Source organism: Psittacula echo (assembly GCF_963264785.1).
Source record: "Psittacula echo genome assembly, chromosome: 4".
Taxonomy (NCBI): Eukaryota; Metazoa; Chordata; class Aves; order Psittaciformes; family Psittacidae; genus Psittacula; species Psittacula echo.
Window position 1 is genome coordinate 60,635,062 of NC_137738.1, and position 27,780 is coordinate 60,662,841.

General features: G+C 45.7%; 1 protein-coding gene across 1 annotated transcript in view; it reads left to right on the top strand.

The window, feature by feature from the left end:
• SCML4 (Scm polycomb group protein like 4) overlaps nt 1-27,780 on the top strand; it is a gene marked incomplete at both ends in the record, with an annotated part of 68,117 nt that overhangs the window by 21,026 nt on the left and 19,311 nt on the right. The window contains 4 exons of the mRNA XM_080616297.1: nt 3,605-3,816; nt 11,302-11,431; nt 13,922-14,122; nt 17,306-17,500. Of these exons, the coding sequence (XP_080472423.1) occupies nt 3,605-3,816; nt 11,302-11,431; nt 13,922-14,122; nt 17,306-17,500 (738 nt within the window). The remainder of the gene's footprint in view (nt 1-3,604; nt 3,817-11,301; nt 11,432-13,921; nt 14,123-17,305; nt 17,501-27,780) is intronic.

Here is a 27,780-nt window from a genome sequence, read left to right on the forward strand (position 1 = left end):
CTCCACAGGGCTGCTCTGAATCTCTTCTCTGCCCAACCTGTAGCCATGCCTGGGATTGCTCCGACCCAGGTGTAGGACCTTGCACTTGGCATGGTTAAACTCCATAAGGTTGGCATTGGCCCACCTCACAAGAGTGTCAAGGTCCCTCTGGATGGCATCCCTTCCCTCCGGCGTATCAACCGAACCACACAGCTTGGTGTCATTGGCAAACTTGCTGAGGGTGCACTCAATCCCACTGTCCATGTCACCAACAAAGATGCTGAACAAGACCAGTCCCAACACCGATCCCTGAGGGACACCACTTGTTACTGGTCTCCAGCCGGACATCGAGCCATTGACCACAACTCTGTGTGTGCGGCCATCCAGCCAGCTCTTTATCCATCGAGTGGTCCACCCATCAAATTGATGTCTCTCCAATTTAGAGACAAGGATGTCGTGTGTGACAGTGTCGAAGGCTTTGCACAAGTCCAGGTAGATGACGTCAACTGCTCTGTCCCTGTCCATCACTTCTGTAGCCCCATCATAGGAGGCCACCAAATCTGCTGCCATCCCTCCTGGCACCGCCCCCTGTGAGTCCCTGCTCTCCTCAGCAGAGCTGTCGGCTCCTGGGCAAGGCCTGATGAGGGCTTGGGGCTCTCTCTGTGTCTCTCGCCACTCAGAACTGAGGCTCCTGGAAGCGGGGTTTCGCCTCACTCATGGGGTGAAGGCTGCTCTCTGGAGCTGCTCACCTTGGCAAACGACAAGTCGTTTCCAGGTGACACCCTGATGTCCTTGGGGGCCAGTCAGACAAGCCCTGGTGTTCCTCTGGCCTCTCCGGCCAACCTGTAATTTGTCTGAGTGTTTTTCCAGCCTGCCATGAGCTTTCTCCTGTCTGTAAGAGGAGGTTGTGCTGTCACTCTCCACCATTAGACAGAGGCAATTTTTGCTTGTTTGCTGCCTTCCGTCGGTGCTGGGGAGCACACTTGTCTTTCAGGGTCTGCAGCAGCATAACACAGCCACCAAAGATGCTCTCCCTTTCTCCATTTCCCTTAGCATACAAGATATCAAGTCACGGTTGGGCTTGTAATTAAGTATAATAACAACAGCTTGTCTACTTCAGTTGACTTCTTGTCTTTGCTGAATCAATTCAAGTACATTACACTGAAATCATTTTGTGCACAGTCTGGTTGAATCTTGTGTGTCAGCAAATGTGGCAAGTAGTTTTAAGAGGTTTTGCCTAAAGCACAAGTGTAGGGACCAGAGAGTGAGGACAAAAAAATGTGTTTGTTAATATTTAGTTTGTTTCTGACCACCACGTGTTTAAAACTTCACCAGTTGCAAAAGAAAGCAACACTTCAGTTGAAGAAGTGCTCTAGATCAGCAGCTCTTTTGATTCGGGAGCTGTTAACTCTCAGAGTTTCTGAGGTGCCACCAGCTACGTTTGCCATCAACACAATAAAAGCAATGCAGTGTGGTGTTCAGTGCAGGTTCATATCCTCTGTCTCACAGTCTCATGGCCATCAGTGATCCCACCACTGCTCTTCCCCAAGCAGGGAGCAAACCTGTGCTGGGATTGTCTTCCTTGGCCTCTGCCCAGCTCCTCTGCAAAAGTTTGTGTTGCCAGGCTTTGTTTAAAGCAGACCAAAATGCGAAGCCTGAAGCAGTGGGCTGTCATAGTGGGGTTTTGTGCCAATTCCAGTGTAATCCTTGCGTTTCCCTTCCCTACTGAACTCCCTGCCTGCAGCCAGCCTGTAATATAATGTCCTGGGGATGTTTTGTTTTGGGAGGTGGAAGAGACGTGCAGGGTGTCCCTCAGAAAGCACTATGGGGAGGAAAATGCACACTGCTGAAGACAGAAGGAAAGCGATGATGATTAGGATAGACAGAGCCTTTCCATTTGACTCCTGCTGTGTCAAGCCTGATGATTTTAACCCTGAAAGTACGCCCTCAGTCACATGAGATTTTTATTTGATAAAAATCAGAGCCCTCAGGTGGTTCCTGAGCTGGCTGAACATGTCTGGAGAGTGCAATTATGGTGGCCGTGGACAATAGAGTAGATTAGGCACCGCAGGTTTGCTCTGGTCTGATGTTAGACATTCAGTGTTTGCATGAGAGTTTTAGGCAGCTGATGTTGGGCTATGGGTAAGACCAGAGAAGTGAGGCGCTTGTTAGTCATGCTTATAAAGTTTTACCTAGGCAAAACATGTTTGCCTTTGAAGCAGAGAAGCCCCCAGCTACAGACACTTGTCACAGAGGCATCTATTAAGTGTTACCCTTCCCACTATGTGGGTGAGCAATGCCAATTTCATTCCCAGCAATGTCAGCTCTGATCAGTCCGATCACTCTGGATTCTGAAATTGTGAGATTTGAAGAGAAATTTGTAGATTTTATAGTTTGTCGACTTTGTAAAAAAATGGAGGTTGTTTGCAGTAATAAACAAACCTCTACTTGGTTAATGTTTTTTTAAGCTTAGAGGATGCTCTTTGACCACATCTTGAAGCTTTTCTCTGAAGCTGAGAGGGCTATAAGTCTGTTCTGTAAAAACAGAGAGTCTTCCATTATCACTGGCCTGAGGGAGCATGAAATTGAAAATGTCAGCCATTGCAAGGCTAATCATAAAAGCATGAGGATTGCTTAGACCCTTATGTCTAACAATGTATGCAGGCAGGACTGGGGCTGTTATTCTGCCCACGTGCAGGAAGACAGATGCCTGGATGAACCAACATTTGAAAATGTATTTCTGCAGGTTGGTTTTTTATTAATTGACCTTTGTTAGCACGTGACCCTTGCTAGAAGCTGTGAAGAATGCTGTATATTCCCTTGGTACTCCGTGTATGGTTGCATATTTGTTTTCTTTATTAAAATCTGGTCAGAGGAAAATGGACCAGATTCCACTCCATTATCCCTGCGCAACTTCATCAGCTGCATAGAGTTGTGGTGAAATAACAGCTTTTGATGGAGTACATCCAAAAGCTCACTACTAACATGCGTGGTAACAGCTGTTATAAAATTGCAGGGAGTAAGCGTTTGGTAATTCTTCTCTAACATGGCTAACTTGTGCCGGCAGCCTCGTGGTCCAGTTCAGCCACCCTACTCAGGACTGCTGCGTATCAAATGGATGGAAGTCTGTTTTGGTATCAGTAGCACTTCTGAGGTGAGGAAGGATTTGCGGAACCACAGAATTCGGGAAAAAATCAGGTTGACAGGAACCTCAGGAGGTCATCTACTTAAAACCTGCTCTGAAAGGAGGAACTGACTGATGGGTGCAAGCTCATGGGTGCAATGCCTTCATCATGCTTATCTGCAGGATACAGGGTTAAGGTGTCTGTTGTGGGATTCACCTATTAAACATCTGCAATAGAGACCTGAGCCACATGCCTGTACTGTATTAGCAGTCAGCAGAGGCAAACAGGCATGACAAGGTGTTTGTCCTGATTTGGAGAAACTGAGCCAGCTGTGGACAACAACCGACTCAGGTGTACTTCTTGCTGCTTTATGATCAATGATTAACGTGGAAAATGACAGCATGAGAAAACTACCTTCATATGAAAAACCTAAAGTGAAGAGTTGGTAAAACCCTCCTTTTCTTCCTTTTTTTGTCTTCTCTCTTCTGGTTGCTGGGCAGCCCCAGGACAGATGAGCCACCTGCCGTGCCTGCCTGCCAGCCTGGCCCCAGAGGAGATGCAGTCCCCCCGAATGGCGGGGAGAAAGCGAGGGCGGCCCCCACTCCAGCCAGCACCCCTCAAAGTGGCTGTTCACAACCTCTATTCCGCACCGGCCGCTGCTTTGCCGGTCGTGAAGATCCCAAAGAAGAGAGGGAGGAAGCCGGGGTACAAGGTAAGTACATGATTTTCACACTCCTTCTCCACCTCCTGCTGGTGTTAACACATTTTCTGTTCGAGTTTCAGGTGAAATGCAGGCACAGAGGGAAAGTTGTATAAGCGCTGGAAAGAGCAGTGCAAAAAAAATGTAAAAACTGGTTTCTCTTCTTCCTCAGCTGGTAAAAAGTAAAGGGAATCTATTTCTGTAAAGTGTATGGTTATTTTAATTTGTGTTATTTGAAAATAACCTGTTCCCCAGTGTTGTGTGAGATGGCTGCGCACCTTCTGCAGAGTGTTTCTGATTTATCACTTTTTTCCTTCTCTGTCACTAACAGTGATTAGAAATGAAACAACATGAAAGGAAAAAGGAAAGGAATATGTGAGAGTGGGAATAAAAGGGGAAATAAAGGTAATGCCAGAAAAAAAATGGACATTTTAGAAAGTAGGGAGATTTCACTTACTGAGGGAAAGGCAGTTTTGATTATTTGTCTCCTCATTCTGGGGGAAAATCATGCCCATCTCTCAATGTGACCCCGAGTGGAGGGTATGCTGTCTGTTACACAAGGAGGGCAAATTGCAGACTGTTAGAAAATAATAGCAGTTTAAGTTCTTGATGTCAAAACAGAGAAGCTAGTAACATGAGTGATGCATACACAGGGCCTGCCTCAGCCTTCTCTGGAGAAGGTCTCGGCTCTGCTTGTTGTCCAGCTCTTCCCTGGGTCTCTCCTTGTTCATGGCGAAGCTCTGGGCACAGGGACCAAATGTCTCACCTCCTTAGGTTTGGGCTTATCTAGAGCAGTGTACCCTAATTCTTGCCCTTCCCTCCTTTTCACCTCCTGCCAAACTTTCTTTTTCCTCCCATCCTCCAAGTTCTATTCTCCATCCTCCCTTTCACTTTTCCAAGCAACCCCTCTGCATCCCATTTCCATGATTTCCATCCTGCATCCCCCTGTGCAACACCTACTGCAGCACACATCAGTACCTCAGCCCTTAATGCTTTCTCCTCATCTTTTGCATTCTGCTGCATCTCTCCATGCTTTCCTTCTTCATCAGACAACCCCTGTCTTCTATGGGGGCACATTCTGAAGTGTGTTTCAGTGTGTGCTGAAAACAGATCTCGCATAGCTAAGAAATAGACCCAGCTGCAGTTTCCCATTTCTTCTGAAAAGCCTTAACTTTGGTAACACGAATGATAAAACAGCAGTGGCCAAGCAGGCCCAACCTGTCAGCAGGCTCAGGCGTCCCTCTTGAGATTACCACAGTTTTATAGCTGTAGCCCATAATAGAGCTGCATGTCCAAGCTAAGACTGAGGCAAATATTCTAGTGCTAAATGTGAGATATGAAAATACTTATTATTTTTCACTTTGGTATTAGGTTATAACTCTGGGACAGAAACATCTGAATTATTTTACTTGAGGTATTTGCTTTTACAAGTTTATTATTTATTATATTTTTTGTACTTTATTTATTACAAGTAATAATTTATATTATTCTCAGGAAAGCTGGGTCACTTGTAGGCTCTTTAGATCAAAACCATCCAAGTCTGGGATAATAATACTTTGGAGATGTGGTGAAATTGAGTCCCTGAGATGATTAAATGATTTGCCAAACACCACAATGACCTTGTATGCAGGGTTTTAGCAGACCCATCCCTTCTGCCCCTGCTTGTCTTGCAGACCCCATTTCTTACTCCTGCATTTACATTTGATTTGATTTTTTCTGACCAAAAAAAATAAAAATAGAAGAAATACTGGGGAGTATGTTCTGTTCCACCCCAAATGCACCCATCCACCTGTGAAAAAACTTTTCACCAATCACCACGGATTTGTAAGCAGGAGAAGCGAAAAGGGAGACTTAAATTGCCTAAAATGTTGCAGCAACATTGAGCATTAGACATAGCTAGCAACTTTATTACTGTTTCCCATTTTTCTGCCAAAGGGAAGCTTTTCCCCTAGCTGGGTACCACACACGCCTCCTCCCCATCTTTAGGGACTTAGTGGGGAGGCGACAGCATCCCTCCTTTGGCAGTGAAACTGGGATGATGTTAGCTCTTGGTGATTGATGGCGAGTGAAAAGGCATCCTTTTATACCTGATGGCTTAAATTTCTGGAGCCGACACTCACGAGCTGTAGCACCAGTGGTATCTGGCCTGATGCTGTTTATTTGCACTATAGTATTTGTACACCGAGGCGATGTTTTCTGTGATGTGCCTTTGTATGCTGTGCACTCAGCTGAAGTGAACCCCTCTCCAACAAAACCTCTTCCCCAGAGCAAGTCAAAGATTACATTTTTTTTTTGACAGGGAACTCTAGCTTGATTTAATTAGCTTGCTAATTGTATGGCTTTCAGATACCCTGAGACTTAAATGCATTTTAAAAAATGACTCCCTGCCCAAATGGCAGACAACCAAATTCTTTATAGCAACCAGATAGCTGAATTATTACAGAGCAGATGGAAAAATACTTCTGAATTTTTAGCAAACTAGGATTTTACAGCCTAGATTTAAATATATTTTGACCGAGATGTGAATAACAGACATTTTTAATCACATGCTCTTTATAGACAGATGACCCATTGCCTGTTTTCATTGATATCAAAGCAAATATCTGTGTCTTCCTAAGATGACATTTCATCACGCTTCACCACCAAGTGAAGTCCTTTCCTCGCTATCCTGTTTATTTTATCACAGCTTTGGTTTTAAAAGTCTATCAGCTGTTTTCCCAAAAAATGTTTTGCATCTGATGCAGAGCTATTTGCCATAAAATGCTACATTTCCTCCTAAATACAATATTCTTTCTGACTGTCTAAATCTCTAGGAAAAGTTCTATTCTGGTAGGTTAGTAGATACAGACAAGTTTTATTTCTATGATTCTATGATTCTATTTCCTTGGCTGTAAGTGAGGGGCAGCCTCAAAGGGCTGCCTAAAAAAGCATGTATGAGGGAAGGTTTAGTTAGCGTCATGGGGGGATTTGTGGTGTTAGAGGACATCAGAGTGACAGACACATGGGGCAGCGCTGCAACAGCTCCTACGAAAGCAGCTTCTGCCTGGGGAGGTGGCTCCAGCCCAAGCCTGGGATAAGCAATCAGCCAGGACCTTGCAAGCTCCTGCCAGGCAGGTTGGGCAGCAAGAGTTGCACAGTGCAGGACAGTGTGTGAAGTGACAATTTCCATTACAGGGCATAGGTTTCCTTGCTGCCTTAGAAGTCACTATTAATGATGACAAATAAGCAGTCAGGATTCAGACACACTGGGACTGAGATTGCACAGACAACTTTAAAATGCCTTGATTATTCATCTGCCCTGTGATACAGCCTTGGATTTCAAGGTTGCATAAGCTTCTTTTAAGGTTACATGCCTCATTCACTGCAAAACACTTAGGGGATGTAGGAGGCTACATGCAGACTCCCCTGCGTCATTTGCTGTGTGGAAGAAAGGTATTGCGTGACACAAGGAGAAAAGGTGGTAAAGACCTTGGACTGTGTTTTGCCTTTGCCAGCAGAGTGCTGACCCCTCTCTGCCCCAGGGACTGAGCTGAACCCTGACTTTCCTCACACTGAACCTCCTTACCCCCAGCCAAATGCACAGAGAGCGGCAGGTATAGCCAAGGACCTCAGAACATGTACTTGGAAGCTCTGTGCTTTCCTGGTGTAGGTTTAATGGCACCTTTCTGCCCATCCATCAGAAGCCCATGGGGCAGAACTCAGCTGGCCCAGGCACTCACCTTGGCGCACATCTGCAGGGGATGGAGGTGTTTTTCTCTTCCTGGCTGGAAGGACCCATGGGGATGGGGTGAACCCCAGCCTTTTGTAGGAAATGTTTTACTGGGACAACCAGGATGTAAGTGGTTTAAGAAAAGTACAGGGAAAGTTTGCATCATGATTAGCCTTGTTTCTTTCCTGTGTATTTTATCATACAATCTGGCAGAGAACTTGTTCAGGAGGAAAAATAAGCTATCATCTGGGAAATGTTCTTCACCCTCTTTCACTTTTTCTGGTGTGGGATGACTGAAATACCAGCTAGATGAATCCTGACTGCTCCAAAAGGGTGTGCAGGCCAGAACAGAAACTCCACAATTCATGAGTCCTCCCTGTACATAGCCACTGCATACTCAGACAAGCCTGCAGCTGGCATCAATGGCACAAGAGCCCATGATCTCTCTACATCTAATATACTGTGACTTTGGTGAAATAGACACATTTATTTCCTACCTAAAGCCCTGACCAGCTTTCTCTCATCTCTTTTCCATATTGGAAGATCCATGAGAGTGGAGGGGTTGGTTATACATCTTGTTTTAAAGCAGCCATCGCCTTTTATATCTCATGCTGTGCATATTAAAATTTATGACATTTTATATTCAAAAGCTGATTTGAATGCCTTGCTGTGAGGATTTCCCAAAGTGCTCTGACACATTTTCCCTGTCTCCCTTTCTCTCTCAACTCTCTTCTTCACCACTTTTTTTCACTTTCATGTGTATGTGCTCTCTACTGCCAAGCTCTCAATCAGTCAGCCGGCTGGATGGGTTGGCTTCTTGATAGAGAAGAATCAGTCCAAGAAAAGACATCTTTAAAAGAAATACTTTGAGATTCACACTTTGTGATATTCAGGGACTACTCAAGGTTTCAGTGCCCAGGAGGTATTTAAGCCATATTTACTAGTGTACTGTCTCCTGTAATCAGGCACTGTTTCATTTTAATCTAATGAAGGCACATTCTCTGCTACCCCTAATAAAATGGAATTTATCTGTATCCAGAGGCTGTAGGGCACATACCGTTGCAATTAAGTTTGCAGTAAACTGTTTGCTAAACCAGCAAACTGCCAAGAAGGGGCTTCCAAGCTAGAGAGTTTACAAAAGTCTTGGCCTCTGTTTCTTTGCTGTAACTGTGGAACATAAGCCTGACTGGGCCTCCAAAAGCCAGGGAACAGACTGATAAAGAGGTCTACCGTACACTGTCCCACATCCACCGGGCTGATGGTGGTGGTGGGGCAATGCATACTTAGAGAGTGCGTGAGGCTCAAGGGCTGGAGAGGGGACTTGTGTGCCTGTGTTTGGAGCCAAAGGGCTGTGAGCCTGTAAGGATGTTAAGGAGACAACATGCAAGTGAAACAGAAGTTATTAGGTGTGCTGTCTCCAAAATAGCATCTATATAGATGTGTGCATGTGTGAATGCATATATACATATTTATGTATATATACACATAGATATATACACAAGTATATATGTACATTTATGTATATGTATATTTACGTATTTATGTACATGTATATGTATGTTTATGTATACGTATATTTATGTATATGTACACATAGATATATACACAGGTATATATGTACATCACCATATAAATGAATATATTTTTATATCTCTGTATATGCTACATACAAACACACGTATGTGTATATGCATTTATTATATACGTATGTATGTGTATGAGCAAATGCAAGCCAGAAACCTGGCATAGGAGCTACCCAAAGTTTCACAGTGCCAGCCCCGCTTCACCACAGAAAAGTGAGTCATCAACATGTTGCTGCAGAATATAACAAATCATGCTGCTTTTCACCTTTTCACATGGGGTAAACCCCAGATTGGAAGGGGGGACCCTGATTTCTGAAACACTGTTTTCCTCTCATTTATTTTAATTGCTTGGAAAACAAACTGACAGCATTTTGCTACTCATCTTTCCTGATCCCAATCTGAAGGCAAGACAACCCTACAAAAACAGGACAACACAGGCAGCTGAGGACCGGTACTAGGCAGGGGCTGGCTCAGGGCCTCTAAGACCCTATGCTGCCACACAGCAAGAGGTCAAATCCATAGTTTGCCTTAGATTCACTTACTGAACACTTTCTCCCTTGCTCAGGCTAGGTCTAAAGGGATTTAGTCCATGCCAGGGGAAAGGAGGCAGTGGCACCACATGGAAGTGGTCTCATTTCTGAGACAGGTGGGATACATCCTCTGCCCCAGGCACTGAACAGTACCCACAGGGCGATGGTGTCAGGATGAAGAGCCAGTTTTCATTTCCATTTGGGCTTATAATGCCCACCTTTCCCCAGAGGCTTCTCAGAGGGAAACTGCAGGTTGCATAAAGCAGCAAGTTCAGGAAGGGCTTAGTGAAGTTCAGGCAGGCAAAAATTACACCCACTTCAACAAAGACGGCCTCTTTCTTTGTTTTGATGGGTACCATCCCAGCACAGGCTAGCCTGCTACCAAAACCAAGAGAGACCCTGAATTCTGTCTGTGAAGCCCTTGCTGGGATAAGCCAGTAACTGAGGAATGATCCAAACTCCTAAAGATTTAATGATTAAAAACTCACTTGGGAGGCACTAAATCCAATAGCCTTCCCTCTCCCTTCTCTATCTTTCTGTTTTTACCATTACACTGAAACTGTGGCCATTATTTTAGACAGTTGTAATCATAATCATGGGCAACATCAATCTTTATCCAAAATAACTTCTGCTCTGTACCAGGACTTGCTCAAGGTCTGGTTTGTAGGTAGTGGTCTGGCTTAATTTCTACCTAAAATGTACTTTGTACATTATTCTCAGTTTGGGTGTATGCTGTGAGAGAAGCAATACTCTACAAATTTAAGAGGGCTAAAAATTCCTTTTCATTCTTATGCTTATCAACTTCTAGCATTTTTACCTTTGGCCACTGGAAAACAACAGCAAAAAGAAAATCACCTTCCAGAAGAACAGCTCAGTGTAGTATATGTAAATATATAGACCAGCCAGCTCTGTGCTTGGCTTTCTGCTTTCTCCCCACTTCCCTTCAGAGTGAAAGGAAAAGCAAGAGTGGTACCTTCAGGTCACATCTATTATGTCAGCCCTTTGTAACTATGAGGACCTGATCATCACTTTACTGTTGAGAGGTTGCCACGTACCAGCAGTGTAAAGATGTAATGATATTGCACCATAAATTCCCATTGTGTTTCACCTCCCCAAGCTGGGCTGCAGGTCACAAAGATTACAGGATGCCATAGTGCAGCAGTTTATATTTACTACCTAGTGATACCACACTATGGACCATGGTCCTAGCTGATTTACATACATGTCAGCCCAAAGTAGCCCTTTGGTTCCACTGGATTTACACAAGATTTGCACCCCTGTAACCAAGAGCAGATTTTGGCCCTAAATTATGGTGTAGTTAAAGATCCCATGTTTCTGAGATTTGGAAACCAGTTTACACCCACATGAAAAGGGTTATAAGATGCCATTGTGCTGATTTGTTGAGTGTTAGACCCAGTTTTCTCAGGTGTAAACAACTACCCGGTGGGTGGCATAATATTTGCATCCTGTAACTTAAGGCATTGCTGTCTGCTGCAAATCAGTCAGGCTTCAGGCTCCAGTATCCTCCTGGGAGCAGAACGGATGCTCGTGGCCTGGAGAAAGTGATGCAATAGCAGATTGCTAATGAGTGGGAGTTCATGGGGCTTGACATAGATGGAATAAAATTGGAATATTTTGTGTATACTTTCATTACCAAACCGGTTATTTTTTGCAGCTGAAGTCTCGCGTCCTGATGACTCCCTTAGCAATCTCTCCGCCAAGAAGCACACCGGAGCCGGATATTAGTTCAATCCCCCAGGATGCAGCTACGATACCTAACTCGGCCACCCCACAGGCTCTCACAGGTACCCAGCCTTAAGTGCTCCTTGGCCACGGGGTGAGCAGGAACCAGGGGCTGGCAAACAGATGCTGTGCTTTCCAGAATACGCAGAGCTCATGAAAATGGGGTTTTGCAGGTTAGATCAGTGACAAAGAAAAGAGATGTCATGCAAGACTGTATTTTGACTGCCATATGTCAAGTTTAGTGGAGATGTCAGATCCATCCCTCTTGAAATGCAAACAGCAACATCCCATGAGTGCGACCATTTTATACCCAGAACTCACCCCATCAAATGTGTTGCAATGACCAGACTAAAACCCGATGTGAACGTGAAGTATCTCCTACAGCTCTGGGGAGAAGAAGGACAGAGGAGCCATGGGCGGACTGTAGGCAGGGTTACCAGCACATATAAACCTCAGTGTCTTATCACAGCAGCAGACCTAGTCATTTCTGACCGTAAACAGGGAAAACACAGCTTTATTCTTGGGTTTTTTTTGCTTAGATTACCAAAAGTAACATAGGTCAATGCTTTTAAACTGATGTAGATGAGAAGAAAATCAACAAGACAGTTGATTTACCCTGAGATTTCAGCAGATAAATGGATTAGATAACATTAGAATCTAAACACAACGCATAAATCCCATTATTTCTTAGCTGGGATGCACAGAGGAGAAGTTTTCCATCTGCTCTGGTAGCAGAATGATACTAAACGTAGTGACGATGATGACAATAATACATTTTATTCTCATTTACCCCTTCACATGCTAAGACTGCAAAACACTTGGCAAACATCAGCTGAGTGGTGTTTCATAGTCCTGCCCTGAGGGGTGTGCCCAGTGCTGTGTTTGGAGGGGAACAAGAAGGCACAATCCACCAACTCCACCACATTGACGGAGTGGCCACAAAGGCAGAGGTTCTATGCATCGTTTTGGGTTCTGAGGATGCAGCACCCCACACCTACATCTGCCCTTCCTTGTGCCGCTGTCGCTTTTTCTCCCAGCACCTTCCCAATGGTGTGCATAGACTCCCAGCAGAGCAGGGGCTGCAGGAAGCGAAGGCAGGCTCAAGCCAAGTTTTACCTCCCTATCTGCACAGAAAGGACCGTGAGGGTCCCCATTCCCCCGCAAGGTTCCCCGCACATTTCCTGCAGGCTGCAGAGTCCCTCCTGCAGCTGAGCCCCAGACAAAACCAGTGGCTTGTCACAGCAGAAGCCATATCCTGCAGATTTGGTGAGGTTTGGCATGGTGGCACACTGGGAAAGCTGCACCGTGACAGCCTCCTGCAATTCATGCATGCTACTGCTGTCTTTTGGTGCATTTTCCCTTTGCTTGTTTGGCACTTGGAAGGTGTAAAGTGCTATGTAATGATAAGTATGATTGCTATTATCCTCCCGTTCACCCAGGATATACTGCTAAAGCCCCTTCTGCTGTTCAGTGAGAGATGGGGTAGCAGAGTGCACTGTGACAGTCGCAGTAGATTTTCATTATGGTGATACAAACTGTAAATTATTTCCAACTTTACACAGCTGTCATCATGTCCTCCACTGTGCTTGATGGTTTTTCTCCGTCACATATCTGATTTCTGTCAGAGGATAATGTTGTATTGTTTGAGAGATGACAGCTTGAGCACACTCAGCCAGCTATTATAATATGTCTCACTTTAGCCTGACTTTAGGCTGTGTCTTGGTTGGCCTTAGTTACCACAGTGTTCTCTCTGCTTCCTCCGAGATGCAGTTAGTCTCAGCCAAACTTAAAATAAGTTCATGCTAGGAAGAGAACACTGATTGTTTGGCTATTGTTGGCAGGCCTGATGGCATGTAGAAAAGCTGCCTTTGCAGGCAGTGGCATATGAGAGGAGGCATGCAGGGCTTGGCTGCAGGGAGCCTGAGGTATCCTTTTGCAGACCCCCCGTGCAGCACAGTCACGTGGCTGTGGTACCAAATGGGGATTTAGCACTGTAAGCGATGTACAGTTTCCCTTGAGGTGATGCAGTCTGCAGAATGCTGGGTTGGACATGGAGGGTCAGGCAGCTCCCAAAGACCGGGGTCTCTGTCATCACACCATGCAGCCCCGCACAGCATAGCCCTCCAGAAATTACAGCTGCATTGAGGTCAGGAGCAGCAATGAATGAAAGTTTCCCAAAACTCACCTCAGACCAGTGCTTCTCGGAGGCCCCCTCAATGAACCAGTCTAAAACCACACAGAGACCACAGATCCAAACCACATCTCAGGCTGGAGTTTATCCATTGCTGTGAAGTCAGCCTTGCTAGTCATGGTCCTGCACTCCCTGGGCATTTTTTTCTGGTCATCAGCTGCATGGACAAGGTAGTCTGCAAGACCTAAACTCAGCTCACTCCACTTAGGCAGCGGTTGATCACTGCAAGGAAGCCTGGCTGTGCCATGGCAAATGGTCACAATTCACCGATGGAAGAGCTTGTGAAATGAACAGAAATGTATTTGATAGGATGGTCTCAGGGCCATTTTGTAATAACCTTGTTGGGATTTTGTGTCTGCAGTCTGCATTTATGTCAACAAACAAGCAAACCTGGGGCCGTACCTTGACAGAAAAAAAGTGCAGCAGCTCCCAGAGCACTTTGGGCCAGAGAGACCATCCACAGCCCTGCAGCAGGCTGTGCAGGCCTGCATCGACTGCGCGCTCCAGCAAAAGGCGGTCTTCTCACTCATCAAGCAGGGCTACGGAGGAGAGACAGTGTCAGGTAAAGCATTTTTGTAAGGGGTGTGAGGCCAGCTGGAAAGTGCTCGACATCTTCACCCGATCCCCAGTCCTGACTGTCCCACCTGTCCCATTCACATCGGCTGGCAGCCAGCTTTTGAATGTCACCTAGAGCTTCGTAAGATGAGCTGCTGCAGGAATTGCCTCAGTGTCACATGAAAGTATATTGGTAAAGAGCATTGCAGCAGTGATTCAGGGGTGAAATAGGGCTAGCTCCAGAGTCCTGCGCTTACCACTCTTTCAAGAGTGCTGAGGCCAAGCCTGTGAGCTGAGGTTTTCATGCAGCCGTATATGGATGAGCAGTATTGCAAGCCCGCTCCATGCCACACATTGCCACCACATGTTCTAAAGGAAAACCTGCACAGAGCTCAGCTGCTGGTGTGTCCTCTGCCTTCAGTTCATGAACCAAATCTGCTCTCAGCTGCAGTAATTGCAAATTCCCCATACAGCAGGAATATGCAAATATATCGGAGAGAATCAAAGATCAGAGGGAACTTCCCAGGGGCATCTCATCTTCCCGCAGTGGCACTTCTTGCTGTGTCCTGATGAGTCTCCCATGTCCCACACTGAATCCCCTGGCCTGGCTCTCAGACTGAGCATGAATTTTTCTTTTAATCACAGTAAAATATTGCAACATTGTTTTAGCACATAGGGGTGCAGTGGGAATGAAACAATGATGGGAATATGGGAACAACACTCTCCAGTGAGCTGCAGTCGATGAGTCAGGCATGAACACAAAGCCAAGGACTGCAAGTCCAATCAGTTTTGCAGGGACCACAGCAGCTCAGCTGTGACATTGGGACCCACTTGTGTGGGAGCTCAGGCTCTGGACGTCTATACAGCATATAAATCCTGCTTCCTCCCTCTCCTCCTTTCTAACCACAGGTGCACCTTCCCTAAGGGATATCAGAAATACTCTAAGAATGATCCAGATCTGTTCACAGGGACACAAGACTGAAGCAATTTAGTGCAAATCTTCATTTTTGCCTGGTTCTGTGCTATGTATATGATTTTCATTACAAGCAGGAGAGTCACCTTTTGCACCAAGCCTGCCAAACCCCTTGGTCTCAATTACTCTGAGCTGGCTCAGCTTCAACTACCTGAGCTAAAAGCAGCTAGTCACCATTTCTCCCAACTTCATGTCTTTTCTAATCATCAAGGAGGGGTAAATGGCCTCACAATCATGGTGTGGCTTTGAGATTGCAGCTCAGTCCCAGCCCAGCAGCAGCACAGATGGATCTTCTCATGGGCTTTCTGGTCTTCCCATGGCTTGGCTCACAGATGCTCACCTGGCAGTGAAGCATGGTCCCTTACAGCAGCTCAGGCCAGCAGGAATTCTCTGAAGTTATCCCAAACATTATACACCTACCATTGCAATTTAAAATTACTAGTAGTGGCGGGAGGATATAGGATTGGAAAAAACCTTCCAGGTGGTGGAGTTCAGGGAGCCAAATCATGTAGCCCTCCCTGCAAACCTGTTGACACCTGAATGCGACCTGCTACAATTGATCCTGGTGGGTCTGTCATGACCCCTCCACCTCTCTGATGTCTGGGACCTATGCCTTTTTGATTCTTGGCTAAATATATTCCCCGACAGCTTTGTCCAGGAATTTTAATTGCTCTGCTCTCACCCTTGAGTTCAATCTTAGATGTCTTTCTAGAGAACAGTCTTCATCCTGCTAGGCCTGAAATGCAGAGTTTCCCTCAGGTTCTCTCTGCATGGTGAGGAAGGTCACTGGATTAGTGAAAGAAGTGCAAGTGCCTTCCCACAGCCCCGCGTAGCACAGATGGCGATGGCTGCAGTGCCACAGGGAAACTTTCTGTTCCCTGAACATCACTGTGGCTTGCCTGCACACATCTGCAAGTGTGGATTCACCCTTCTCAAGCCTGGAAGACCAGAATGGTGTCCATCACTCCAGCTAAGGTTTCACCAGGACTTTATATAGCAGAATTGACACTCCCTCTTCTCTCCTGGAAATGCCTTATTCAATGCTTTCTTGAAGTATATCTGACTTTCTCATCACTGTGTCACCTTGGTGGTTCATAGACACCTGCTGAGCCTGTCCCATCATTTTCCTCCCATCGTGTCATGTTGAAGCTCCTTAAAAAGATAATGGATTGCCAAGTATTTTCTGGTAATTTTTTCCACCCTTTTTTGTTGTTGCAGGGCTCAAGATCATAGAATCATAGAATAGTTAGGGTTGGAAAGGACCTAAGATCATCTAGTTCCAACCCCCCTGCCATGGGCAGGGACACCCCACACTAAACCAGGTCACCCAAGGCCTCATCCAGCCTGGCCTTGAACATCGCCAAGGATGGAGCACTCACAACCTCCCTGGGCAACCCATTCCAGTGCCTCACCACCCTCTCAGTAAAGAATTTCTTCCTTAGATCCAATCTAAACTTCCCCTGTTTAAGTTTGAACCCGTTACCCGATCCTTTCTGTACAATCTCCCAGTCCTCTCTGATAATGCCTCTAGCTTAGAGCATCAACAAACTCTTTCTGTGCCAGCAGAGACTACTGCTGCTGCTGGCTCCTCTCCAGTGCCTGGGGTTACCTGCCAGCAGAGCCTGTTGCTGTCTCCTGACCCACCTTCCATATGCAATCCTTTCCAGTTTGATGAACAATTTCTCATACTTTACTGAATTCCGCTGCCAACGTTCCCTTGCCTATACATACAATTAAATCCATAAACAAAGATCCATAATGAAGCTGGTAGTCCTTGCTTCAGTACAACCCTGGTACCTTTTATTCATCCACAGCCATGTCTTTATTCCTTGTCTCCCCATTATCTTTTAAAACCTTGTGTATTGCTGAAGTCAGCCTAATAGTCCATCACTGACTGGCAGATCGCTTTCCCCTTCCTTAGACCAAGGTATCATAATTGCCTCCTTCCAATCATACCGTACAGTTTTCAGTTGAATGCATATATTAGAAATACTTGCACTGCTGGCCATGCATCTTTCAGTGTCCCGAGGGGAAGGTGATCTCACTCACACAAACTCAGCTCCTTAAGCTCCTCCAATTTTTTTTGTTCTTCATATGGGGTAATTACATAAGATATTTTAAGGCATACAAATATTTGTGTGAAATCTTCTCCCCTGCTGTCATTCTTTCTCCTGCCACGCATCCCCAGGTATTGAATTGTTCCTGTTTGCTTTCCAGTTTCAGCTTCTTTTGAGGGGAAGCAGCATCTCATGGACGTGTTGGTAGTGAACAGCATCGGATATGTCCTGCGCTTCCTGAAGAAGCTCTGCCGCAGCCTCTTGTGTGACAATCTCTTCAGCAACCAGCCTTTCCAGCAATACAACGCCGTGACGGAAAGCCCAGAGGCTTATGAGAACAGACGGGTGGAGGCAGGTAGGGTTGATCAGCTTGGGCTCAAGATTGAGTAGGGCTGAAGAAATGACTGTCTTTTTGGTCTTGTGTTGTACATGCTAGAGAACTGCAGGTATCTGTGGGACCTTTCCAGAGGGAGGCAGTTGGATGCTTTGCAGTATTTTCCCCTGTGGCTATAGAGGAGGCTTTTGGGTGAGAACCACCGTGTTGAGGAGCGCCAGCAGTGATAGGGATAATTTTTGAAATTGTTTTATATCTCTTTGCTTCTTTTATCTCTTTTCCTAAGGAAACAAGGTTCATATGATCCCATTGTCCTTATTGCCCATAGCTTTTGCCCTCCTCAAGCATACCTGGCCCTAGGGTAGAAGTCTCAAAGGGATTAAGTTGCTTCAAGTTTCAGGCAGGTGGGAAAGTAGAGGGCAAATTTCTCTACCCAACTCTACCACCATATTAGACACTAAAGGATCTCCATTGACTAAGAAGCCTCCTCTCCTTACAGACCCACCACAAGGCATTATCTGTCCCTGCTCCCCAGCCGCCTCTGCTTGTGCACTCCCTTGGCTCATTGGCTGCAGTGAGAGGTGGGAGGATGGGTGAGTGCATGGACCTCAGCCCAAACTTCGATGTTACCACAGCACAAATACGAAATCACAGACGTAATGGGTATGCTCTGATCCAGCACTGGCCCAACACTTCATTACCTATGTGCTTACATGCTGGTCATTTTAAGGATCACCTACAAAACAGCACGGTCTGCCTTCACTTGAGGGGACCTCTTTCTGGGAGAGAGGAGAGAGCCACTCACAGCAACACAGTTTCATTACCTGTAGCGCACTCAGCCTGGATCCCAATCTGCCCCCTCTACCCATGAGAGTAAACTGAATGAGAGTCATGACTGCTAAGGAGTTTGCTTTGCTAGTTGCAGAAGTGTTTCTCCTAGCTTAAAATGCCTGTGAGCACTAGCAAGGTCCTTTAGTGCCTGATGATGAGGGCTGAAGCCTGGAGGGGCTGTGGCATGGGGCAGATGCACTCAAGGACGGTGGTGGTCCAGAGAAGCACTTGTCCTGAGCAGCAGTAGGCTCCCAGGTGAATGGTACACGTGGGCTTCCTTCTTGCCCACACCCTAGTGTGCTAGGACAGGGTGCTGGCCCTGTGCAGACCCTGTGGATGTGGGACATGCCTGCAGTCTCCATCTGCAATCAGTGGCCAGAGAGCTGCCCTGGGGCTTTACTACAGATCTGGCAAAAGTTAGTTTAGAAAAAACAAAGATGCAAAGTTATGGCCCAGAACCTTCACTGCACCTGCAGGCTTCCTCCTGATTTAAATTATTTTTCCTTCTCTTTTATTAACAACACTGTGGGTGTTTGGGGAGCACGCTTCCCTCATGCATTCAGTTTAATGGCAGATACAGGCTGGCAGCTGAGAGAAAGGTGGTTTAGTGTCCACAATAATCACCCATGAATCACCTGTTTGCCAGGAAGACCCTAAGCATGTGCTTTACATGCTAAAGCCAGGAGTGGGCTGTGCACATAGTGCAGAAATAACCTTTTTATGCAAAGATATCCAGCTGCCACTCTTACACATAGGGCAAGAAAGGCAGGAACACAGACTGAAAAGCAATACTTTTTTTTACTCTGGACTAGGATATTTGCAGCAACCTGAATGTTTTTGAGAGGTCAAGGGATTTCTGTAGCACTGAGTGAGTGCAGCCCAGGAGGCCTGACATTTGCATTTCCATTTGCACTTTAATTTGCATTTACATTTGCATTTACTTCGGTATGGCAAGTCTGTATGTGATGGAAGGCAACTCCGCAACCAAAGTTTGTACAGTGGCTGTTACAATCTGAGCATCTCCTTCTTTATATAATTCCAATGAAGATGTCCCTGACATCATTCCCACTGGCTCTGCCCAGCCACTGAGGAAAGGGCAAAAGTTACTTCTGCCCCAGACCAGGCAAGAGATGTGAATGTAGGGAAGGCTTCTCCTCCCTGGCTCTCCCACTGCAGGAGGGGCAATTAATAGCCCCCTCTGGAGGTAGCATAGGCTGGGTAGCCCAGGCTAGCCAGAGGTAGTGCTGGTCTGGGCTCTCCTCTTCTCTTGAGAGGGATGGGGGAAGAGGCAGCTGCTTTTGGGGCTTTTATATCCCCCTCATCAGTAGCACTGTGGTACAGTGGAGAATGTCAGTTGTGAAATAGCTGGGGGCAGCGGTTATACACAGGATTAAAACTCCCCACCAGGCTCCAACTTGCTCACCCTGAGGTCTGGTATCCACTGGGTGGCTAGACAGAGAGCCGTAGCATGGGTCAGCATGCCCTATAGACATTTGGGTGCTTCCTTGTTGAAGTGGGGACATGGGAGAGGTGATGGTCCCCCGGTGAGGGAGGCTGTGGTGAGCAGCACTGTTTCCAGAGCAGCCAGGTGCTCAGGTGGGTCTCTAAGCTGTCAGCCCCAAAAGGGGACTCTCCTTCCATCAAAGGTTAACAGAAATATGGTGAGACAAGATTTGAGAATACTTTCAGCATCCTGTTGACCACTGACCTGGTGTACCCAATTTGACGAACCCAGGTTGCCCTGCTGAAACCTGTCCATGAGCCTGGGGGTGCCTGGGGGAGCTCAGCAGCTTCACCAGCTAACCACCGTCTTCATTGCTGTATGCAGCTCAAAAGCTGCGGGCTGGTTTCACAAGCCAGGTACTGCTTTGGAAAACCCACCTACAGCACCTTCATGCTGTGCTCAGCTGGAGCCAGGCAGATACACAATATTCCTGTTCATCATATCAGGATGTATTCAACAGCTTTTTGCCACCAGTGGTATTAACTCCAGTTTTAGGCACTGGGGCTTGAGCCACTGTGTCTATGTTTAATGCTGCATTGCCTAAATCTCCTTCCACCTCCCCAGGAGCCAGCACTTCTCTGCAGCAAGGTCAGCACAAGGTGGACCTCTGCTACACAGAATGGAGATGGGGTTTCCCTGTAGCGGCAATAATAAGAAGGACAGTAGGAGCTCTTCTCACAGATGAGTCTGTGAGGGCACCTGTTGGGATAGAGCTCTCATGGAAGGAGCAGGGCCATAATAAAGCACCACAGGAAGTCGTGCAAAGCAGCCACATTTTTCATTGTTTCTGTTCTCCAGCTTGTAATCGAGATGTTCTTTTAAAATCATGTGCTTTTCAGCCCCTGTGTACCAATGCATTTAATACATGTATTGACTTCTGTGCAGTTACTCTTGATTTACACTGCCAGAAGTGAGAGGAAAAGCCGGCATCATGTCCAGCCATATTAATCCACTTACACCATACAGGAGTCACCTTTTAACCTCACCCTGAAGCACATGCCCCTAAGCCATTATTCACCTGTGCTCACAGCAAACTTCCAGATGCTAATGGCTGTGTACTAGCCAGGTGGGATTTGTTGATACGTTCATATATCACTTATAATGATATTCTATATGTACGCACTGGGCTGTACACAGCACCGGTCTCTGCAATGAGCCTTGTTGGCTGTGCAGGGCTGTTACATGCCCTGCACCTGAGCCCCCACGCTCTTCCTGCCCTGCCAATGCCTCTCGTGCTGGTGCCCAGTGGCTCTGCACATGGGGCGAGGGTCCATCTCCAGCTGTCTCCCAGCATCAGTGGCTTCACTGCTGTGTCTTGTCACATCTGGGAACATACCCCACAGCTCTTTCTCAGCTGTGAGGGGACTTTCTGGTTCATGAGAGCAATTTGTGAGGAGCAGCTGCGGGATGACTCCTAGGATGTCATCCGGGAAGTGTCCATCTTCAGGTCTGCATTATAGCAAATCCTGAGATGTTACCTGTTCCCACAACATCTGAGTTCAAAGCACCTCTGGACCTGTACATCAGAATTTTCCATGAGAGTGGCAGTGTAGTTTGAACTAAAATGATGACAAAGTCTGGGTGACCTCTGCATAAAATGCTGTCAAATGTGCCAGGGGTTACATGGATGGGAAGTTAACAGAGATCCTGTGAAATGCTTCCATCCATGCCCTCTGTTTTCAGCTTTCACAAGTCCTCCCATGCTGAGCTAACGGAAGTGTGGATGTGAGCATGGGAAAGAGACATTTCTGGAACACCTATACTGTTGACATGCACTTGTGCAATATTAGACTTATTTTTCAGAGGAAAGAAAGTCTGCTATAAAGCTTCTTGCCAACCTGATGGTAGGCACATAAGATTCTCTTATGTGGGAAGCATCAAACTCAATAGGCATCTTGTTTTCCCTTTCAGTCAATCCTTTCCTTGCTCTTTCTGTCCTGAACCTTGGGTTTTGGTTACTTTGCACTGTTAGACAATTGCTGTGGTCCGTGCAGAGCATGGCTGCATGTACCTGCAGCAAATCGCTCTTTATGCAAGGACTTCTGTGGCCACTGTGTATTCTTGCTTTCATCAGGGGGAAGACAGACAGGTCTGTGAATAAGGTCCCCAGCCTTGCTTGTCTCATCATGGCCAAGTCAAACTTGTATGCATAGATACTATATGGTGTCCCCTGCCACTGTCCACAGCACCTTTCCTCATGGCAGTGGCTGGAGGCAGCACCCGAAGGCAGTGCCTCATATGTAGCAGAAGCACAGCAAAGGTAGAGGTACCCTATGCTACATCAGTGCCTCTCTATATAGGAAGGTGGACTCTTCCTATCTACAAGCACTTGAAAAACTGGTACGAGAAGTGCTATAGCAATACACTGTAAGACTGTGACCAGTAGGCAAGGCACTAGGATGACAGCTGGATTTTGCCAGAGCTTTTCCCATTGACGGTAAAGGCAAGTCATCCTTCCCTATCCGAGCATCTGTCCAAGGAGGGCAATAATTCTTGCCACCATGTGCAAAGCCCTTCTACAACAGCTAGGAAAAAAGAGTAACATGATAGAAATCCACATATTATTACAATCAATATTTTCTGTTCCAAGCACCAAATAAACAGCAGCTCAGAAATTTCAAGCCCTAAGAGGGCAAGAAAAATGTTGTCTTTCCCCTTTCTAGTCGTGTGGCTTGTTTAATCTTGTCTTGTTGCATGCTATGAGGAACAGTGCTCCTGGCTTCTCAGAACACTCAGAATAAATGGCTTTTATGGCCATCAATAGCTTCAGCTCTCTTCAGCATTTAATTACCTGCAAAGGCCATTTATTGCCTCATATATTTCTTCACCATGAACATTATCCTTTAAACAATAAATAAAATATTAAGGTCACTCTTAAAGAGGGAGCAGAGGAACTGCACAAGCCATCCAGCCACAGCAAAGTATAATATAAAAAGTTTGTCTGGTCTTTGGGGTATTTGAATTGATGGCAGAACCTGCAGTAGAGCAGAAAGGATGGGATTACTGAAGGCATTCCTTCCTTCCTTTCATGAATGCAGGAGTCCATGCATCCATCAGCAGGCTGCGTTCCTCCTCCCTTTCCAGACCCGACCCAGCCATCCCCAGGGCAGGGCATCCTACTGAGGACCTGTACATTGGGGTCCTGCCTGCAGCTGGAGCACCATTCCCAGGACAGGCTTTCTGGAAGGAGGTATCCAAGGTGATAACTGTGGCAGAACAGAAAGAGAGGTAGCTGCAGCTGAAGCCACATGTTGTCATTCAGAAACCTAGGGAAGGACAAGAACAGTTCAAAATGGTACAAGAATTAGGAACTAAAAGCAGGAAGTTGAAAGAGACAGGGAATGCTCCTGTGGAGGGGTTCATAAGGGTGTCAGTAGATAGCATTCAGGCCATTTGAACCCAGACCAGAACAAACTAATGAAACGTACGGTAAGAGGTAAATCCTGGCAGGAAGAAAAAGAAGAGGTGGATGGAAGAGATGAAATTCATCTGCGATATAATTTATCTGAACTCTCTACAGAGTTGGTGGAATTGGACAAATTGACCCTTATGACCTTTAAGCTGTGTGATTACTGTTTGCTAACCCCCAAATAAGGAGTCCCTTTCTATTCCTTTAAGTTTATGAAATTGTATCTCCCTGTGGATGCTAACCAATGAAGCACCAGATCCCTCCAGCAGTCAGGCCAAGGGAAATCCTCCTTCCCACCTTCTGCTGGGCTGTATTAGCTCCAGTTAAGATGGTGCAAGAAAATACATCTCTTTTGAAAAGCTACCCTCAGGGGGGGTAGGCACTGTGCTCTCAGCGGTGGATGAGGAGAAGCCCAAAGGCCCTTCTGTACTTCAGACCAAGATGTGCTCAGAGCCATGCAAAGGCACTGGCAGTGCTGGAGATTGCCTGGGTTGCAGCCATGGAGGTTAGAAGAGAGAGCTAAGCTACGAAATGTAGTTTAAAGTAGGAAAGATGCTTTGTTTTTCCATATCAAAGCATATGCATAAGGGAAGGGGATGAAATGATGGGCATAAATGCATGAAGCATGATGAATGAGATCATATCCACTACAGAAAAAAAGAACCCCTCGATATAAGCATTTAATTCAAGCTTTACATGTACTACAGTCACATGGAGGAAGCCTTTAGAGCCCTGGTCAGGTAAATCATTTGAATGTAGCTCTGGTTTAGCTTTAATTTTGTTTTAGCTGGTTAAGACTTTCTCATAAAGCTACATGATTTCCTTTAGAAAGTGTCTGAAGCTGAGAATCCAGGCTTTGATTTTAAATAGCTTAAATTAAAGCTGAAACAGGAATTTCCATTCCTAAACTTTTAAAATATTGATACAAATACCTGCCATCCAATATATACATATTTCAAGCAGCAAAATTGGCAGGACACAGGCCAGAACTGATGGCGGAAAACCTATCCAAGTGCTGTGTGTGTTAGCCAGCCTGATCCACCAGATTTGTCATAGATACAAGGCGGGGTTTTTCACAAACCCGAGGAAGGGGAATTGGTGAATTGTTAGCTGCTGGGACTGAGATTGGTCAGGGATGTCACAAGCAGCAGCAGGGAAGACAGGAAAAGGAAGGTTTTGTTAAAGGGAACTAGGGTTTTAGAGCACAGCTACGTTGTGTTTGTATGGCAGAAGAAACCCCAGAAGAAATATCAGAAAGTCCAGCTGAGCTGCAGCACTGGGCAGGGAGAAACAAAGCACAGACTTCATGAAAGACCTCATACCTATATATAAACACATGCACAAGCTCATGCTTTATATTTGTTCTACCTAATTCCTGGATGAGATTATTAGTTATTAATGGGCAAACACAGGTTATTTTGCAGTTACTGCACTTTTCTGTAGACAAATTATTTGTTTTTCAAACAAAAATTTGCTGTTAAATATTTTAAGCCAGTACTAAGCAATATAATTCAGGGAGATTGATTGTGATGGTAGCAGAACAGAAATGCACTAAGTACTTCAGCTGCAGAGAATCCCAGTATATAACACCTTGAATTTTTCAAATAACACAGTCATTTTCACTTAGTCTATTCTGTATACAACTTTTTGTGACTTATATCAGTTCTGATTTACAAGCATACAGCATATATGATAAACTACCTGGATAGAAAATTCCCTCTAGGTACTGCTAGAAGCTGGAGACAGGAAAGATCAATTGCAGCCTCTTCCATCTCCCTTTGCCAGTGCAGAACTATTGCTGTGCTAAGATACAAAACTATACAACCCTGACAAATCTCCCTTTCATGCTGTACACTTTGGTGTAACATAAAGGCAAGAGAGAAGCGAAGAGAATGGAGGAGAAGGTCTGAAAACAGGAAGAGGCTAAGGGAAGACTTTTTCTAAAGGCTGGATGTCTACGCCTTGAAATCTCTTTGCCCTCACTTATGGATATGCAGTGCCTAAACAATTTGCCTATGCTGTAAGATAGAATTGAAATCTCTCCATTGTGACACAAGACTCAATCATCCCCAAGCACTTACACGTATACTTATATATATCATCTATCGGCTATTCATACACATGAGCACCTTTTATTATTAAATATAATATATTTGTCAGCAGCTAGCTTGTGAATTTACTCTATCTTTTTACTCATTTTGGACAATAAAACTGTGTTGATCTGTTCCCAGCTGGTTTAATTCCCTGGTTCTACTGCATTAAACACAATGTGGCTGTTTCTGGGCTGCAAATACTCAAGGGAAATTGTTAAAATAATGAAAACAAATTGCCTATGCTGAAGTGCTTGCAATCAGGACAACACTGGGTTTTGGAAAATTCTCTAAAAAATTCAGGTTTTTGATGTTAATTGACTGGCAGCTTCTCCTTGTGGGATTTGGCATTCCAGTTACTGCAAAATATGTTTCAGCAGCTAGAACACAGTGAGATGATACATGGTGCAGTAAATCTTCACACTAAGCCCTAGAGAATTCACTGCACGTTTTATCTCCACAGTGTGACCATGGTTTCAGTGTTCATAATATCTACATTCACAAGTGGATGAGGCTTATTTACATTTTCCTGTTCTGACTGACTGGTATCTCCCTCCTTTTTCTCCCCAGTGGATGCAATTGCATGTTCCTTTAACCCATGCAAAGTTATCCCATAAACTGAAAAACACAGGCATGACAGCCTGAACTGCTGTGAGAGGATGCCCTGGGCTGCCTGCTCACTCTTTGCCTCTCTGCAGCAGCCTCAGGGATGCTGTGGTTCCTCAGGGATGTGTATCAATGCCACTCTGCCTTGGCAAGCAGTGAGCAGCTTGGCACTGCTGCCACGAACCAGATGTTGCTCCCTGTAATGCTCTCCTTGTTCAGTCAAACCGGCAGCCACAGGCTGGTGTGGAAAAGGTCTGTTCCTTGTCCAGCTGTGCGGGGTGCAGATGCATGCACCAGAGTGGTGTTGACACAGCGTGGAAACGCCTGCTAAGGGGTGACATCTTGTTTTCATTGTGCTCCATGTGGGGATGGGTGAAAGGAATGGGCTGATGCTCTAATCCCACAATAAATTGCAGCAGGCAGAGCTGGAGAGTCTTAATCCATCACAGGAAGCTCTTATCTTTAGATAGATGCATGCAGGCTCAAGCTCCAAAGAAGATAAGGTCCATTTCTGACTGGACAGAACTATGTGAGGCTTTTTGGCAGACACAGAAAAAATTCTTTTTTGATCCTTTAAGAGCTGATGTTAAAACAGAAGACAGCAGTTCAGAACCAAGGCACATCTTTCACACTCTTAAACTGTTTAGATCTCTGTGCTTTCTCCCTTTCTGGTTTACACCAGCCTGCTGGTAAACTCACCTGAAGTATTTCCATCTGCATTTCTGCATTTGATTTTTGTGTTTCCCTGCTTTTATTTTTCTTTCCATGATGGCTGAGATTCAGGGTTTTTAACCTCCACAGCTGCTTAAAACTGTCCCCTCCCACTCCACCACCCCCACCTCCCAGACATGGCAAATGCCGTCCTTGTGCAGGGAACTGGAGCCAAGCACAGGAACTATAAAATGAAGGTGAAGCTTAAAACTGTACAAAGAAGTATCTCAATAGGATTTTGACACTATGGCTGGCTCCTCTCAAAATGACTGGGAGATGAGAAAAGACTGGCCCTGGCTGGGAGAGAGGAGAGGTCTGAGGAAGCTATGATATCATGCCACTTAAAATATGGAGTTCACATCTGGTCAACCCATTATAGAAAATATATGGTAGCACTTAAAAAGGTACAGGAAGAGTCAGAGGGCAAACCCCATTACTAAACAATATGAAGAATAGGAGACAACACAAAAGAGGAAAAGTGGGGGCAGAGAAAAGAAAGAAAGAAATCCATACTGACTGTGAGGAAAAGAAGTTAATGGTGAATTTAATTAGAGCAAATACAAATGATCAAGCATGGCAGGTGGTGGAGTAAAAGGTTAGGAAATGACATGAAAGTATTAGCCTAGAAGGAAGGGCAGTTATCCCAGGAAGCTATCAGTGTGTGAAAAGAGGATCCCCTGGTTTGGGGATCAGTGGTGTGCTCAAAGGTGGGGTTGGGGTTTCCATTATGCAAGCTTTACTCAGCTGCAGCCACTCCATGGTGGTGCTGGACATGGCTGTTAACTGGGAACAGGGACCTTGGTCCCACTTCACGGCCCTGACCTCAGGCTCTGCTGTCCAAGTGGTAATCTGGGGATGAACCCAAAGAAAGGCAAGGGGGTATCAGGAAAGGGAAAGCTGGATGAATGAAAGTGTGAAATGGATGGAAAGAGAACAGCCTGCGGAAGAAATGGCTATGCAGGTCAGCAGTGTGAGAGGAGGGAATATAGGAAAGGAGACAGGAAAATAGCTGGCAAAATGGAAAAAAGGGTGATGCTGCTGGTGTGGAAAAGCAGCATCACAGCAAGATCAAGATAGTGGGAATATGCTGGAAGAAGCAGTAGGAAGAGATTATAGGGAAGAACAGAGGGAGGAGCAGGTAGTGGGTGTA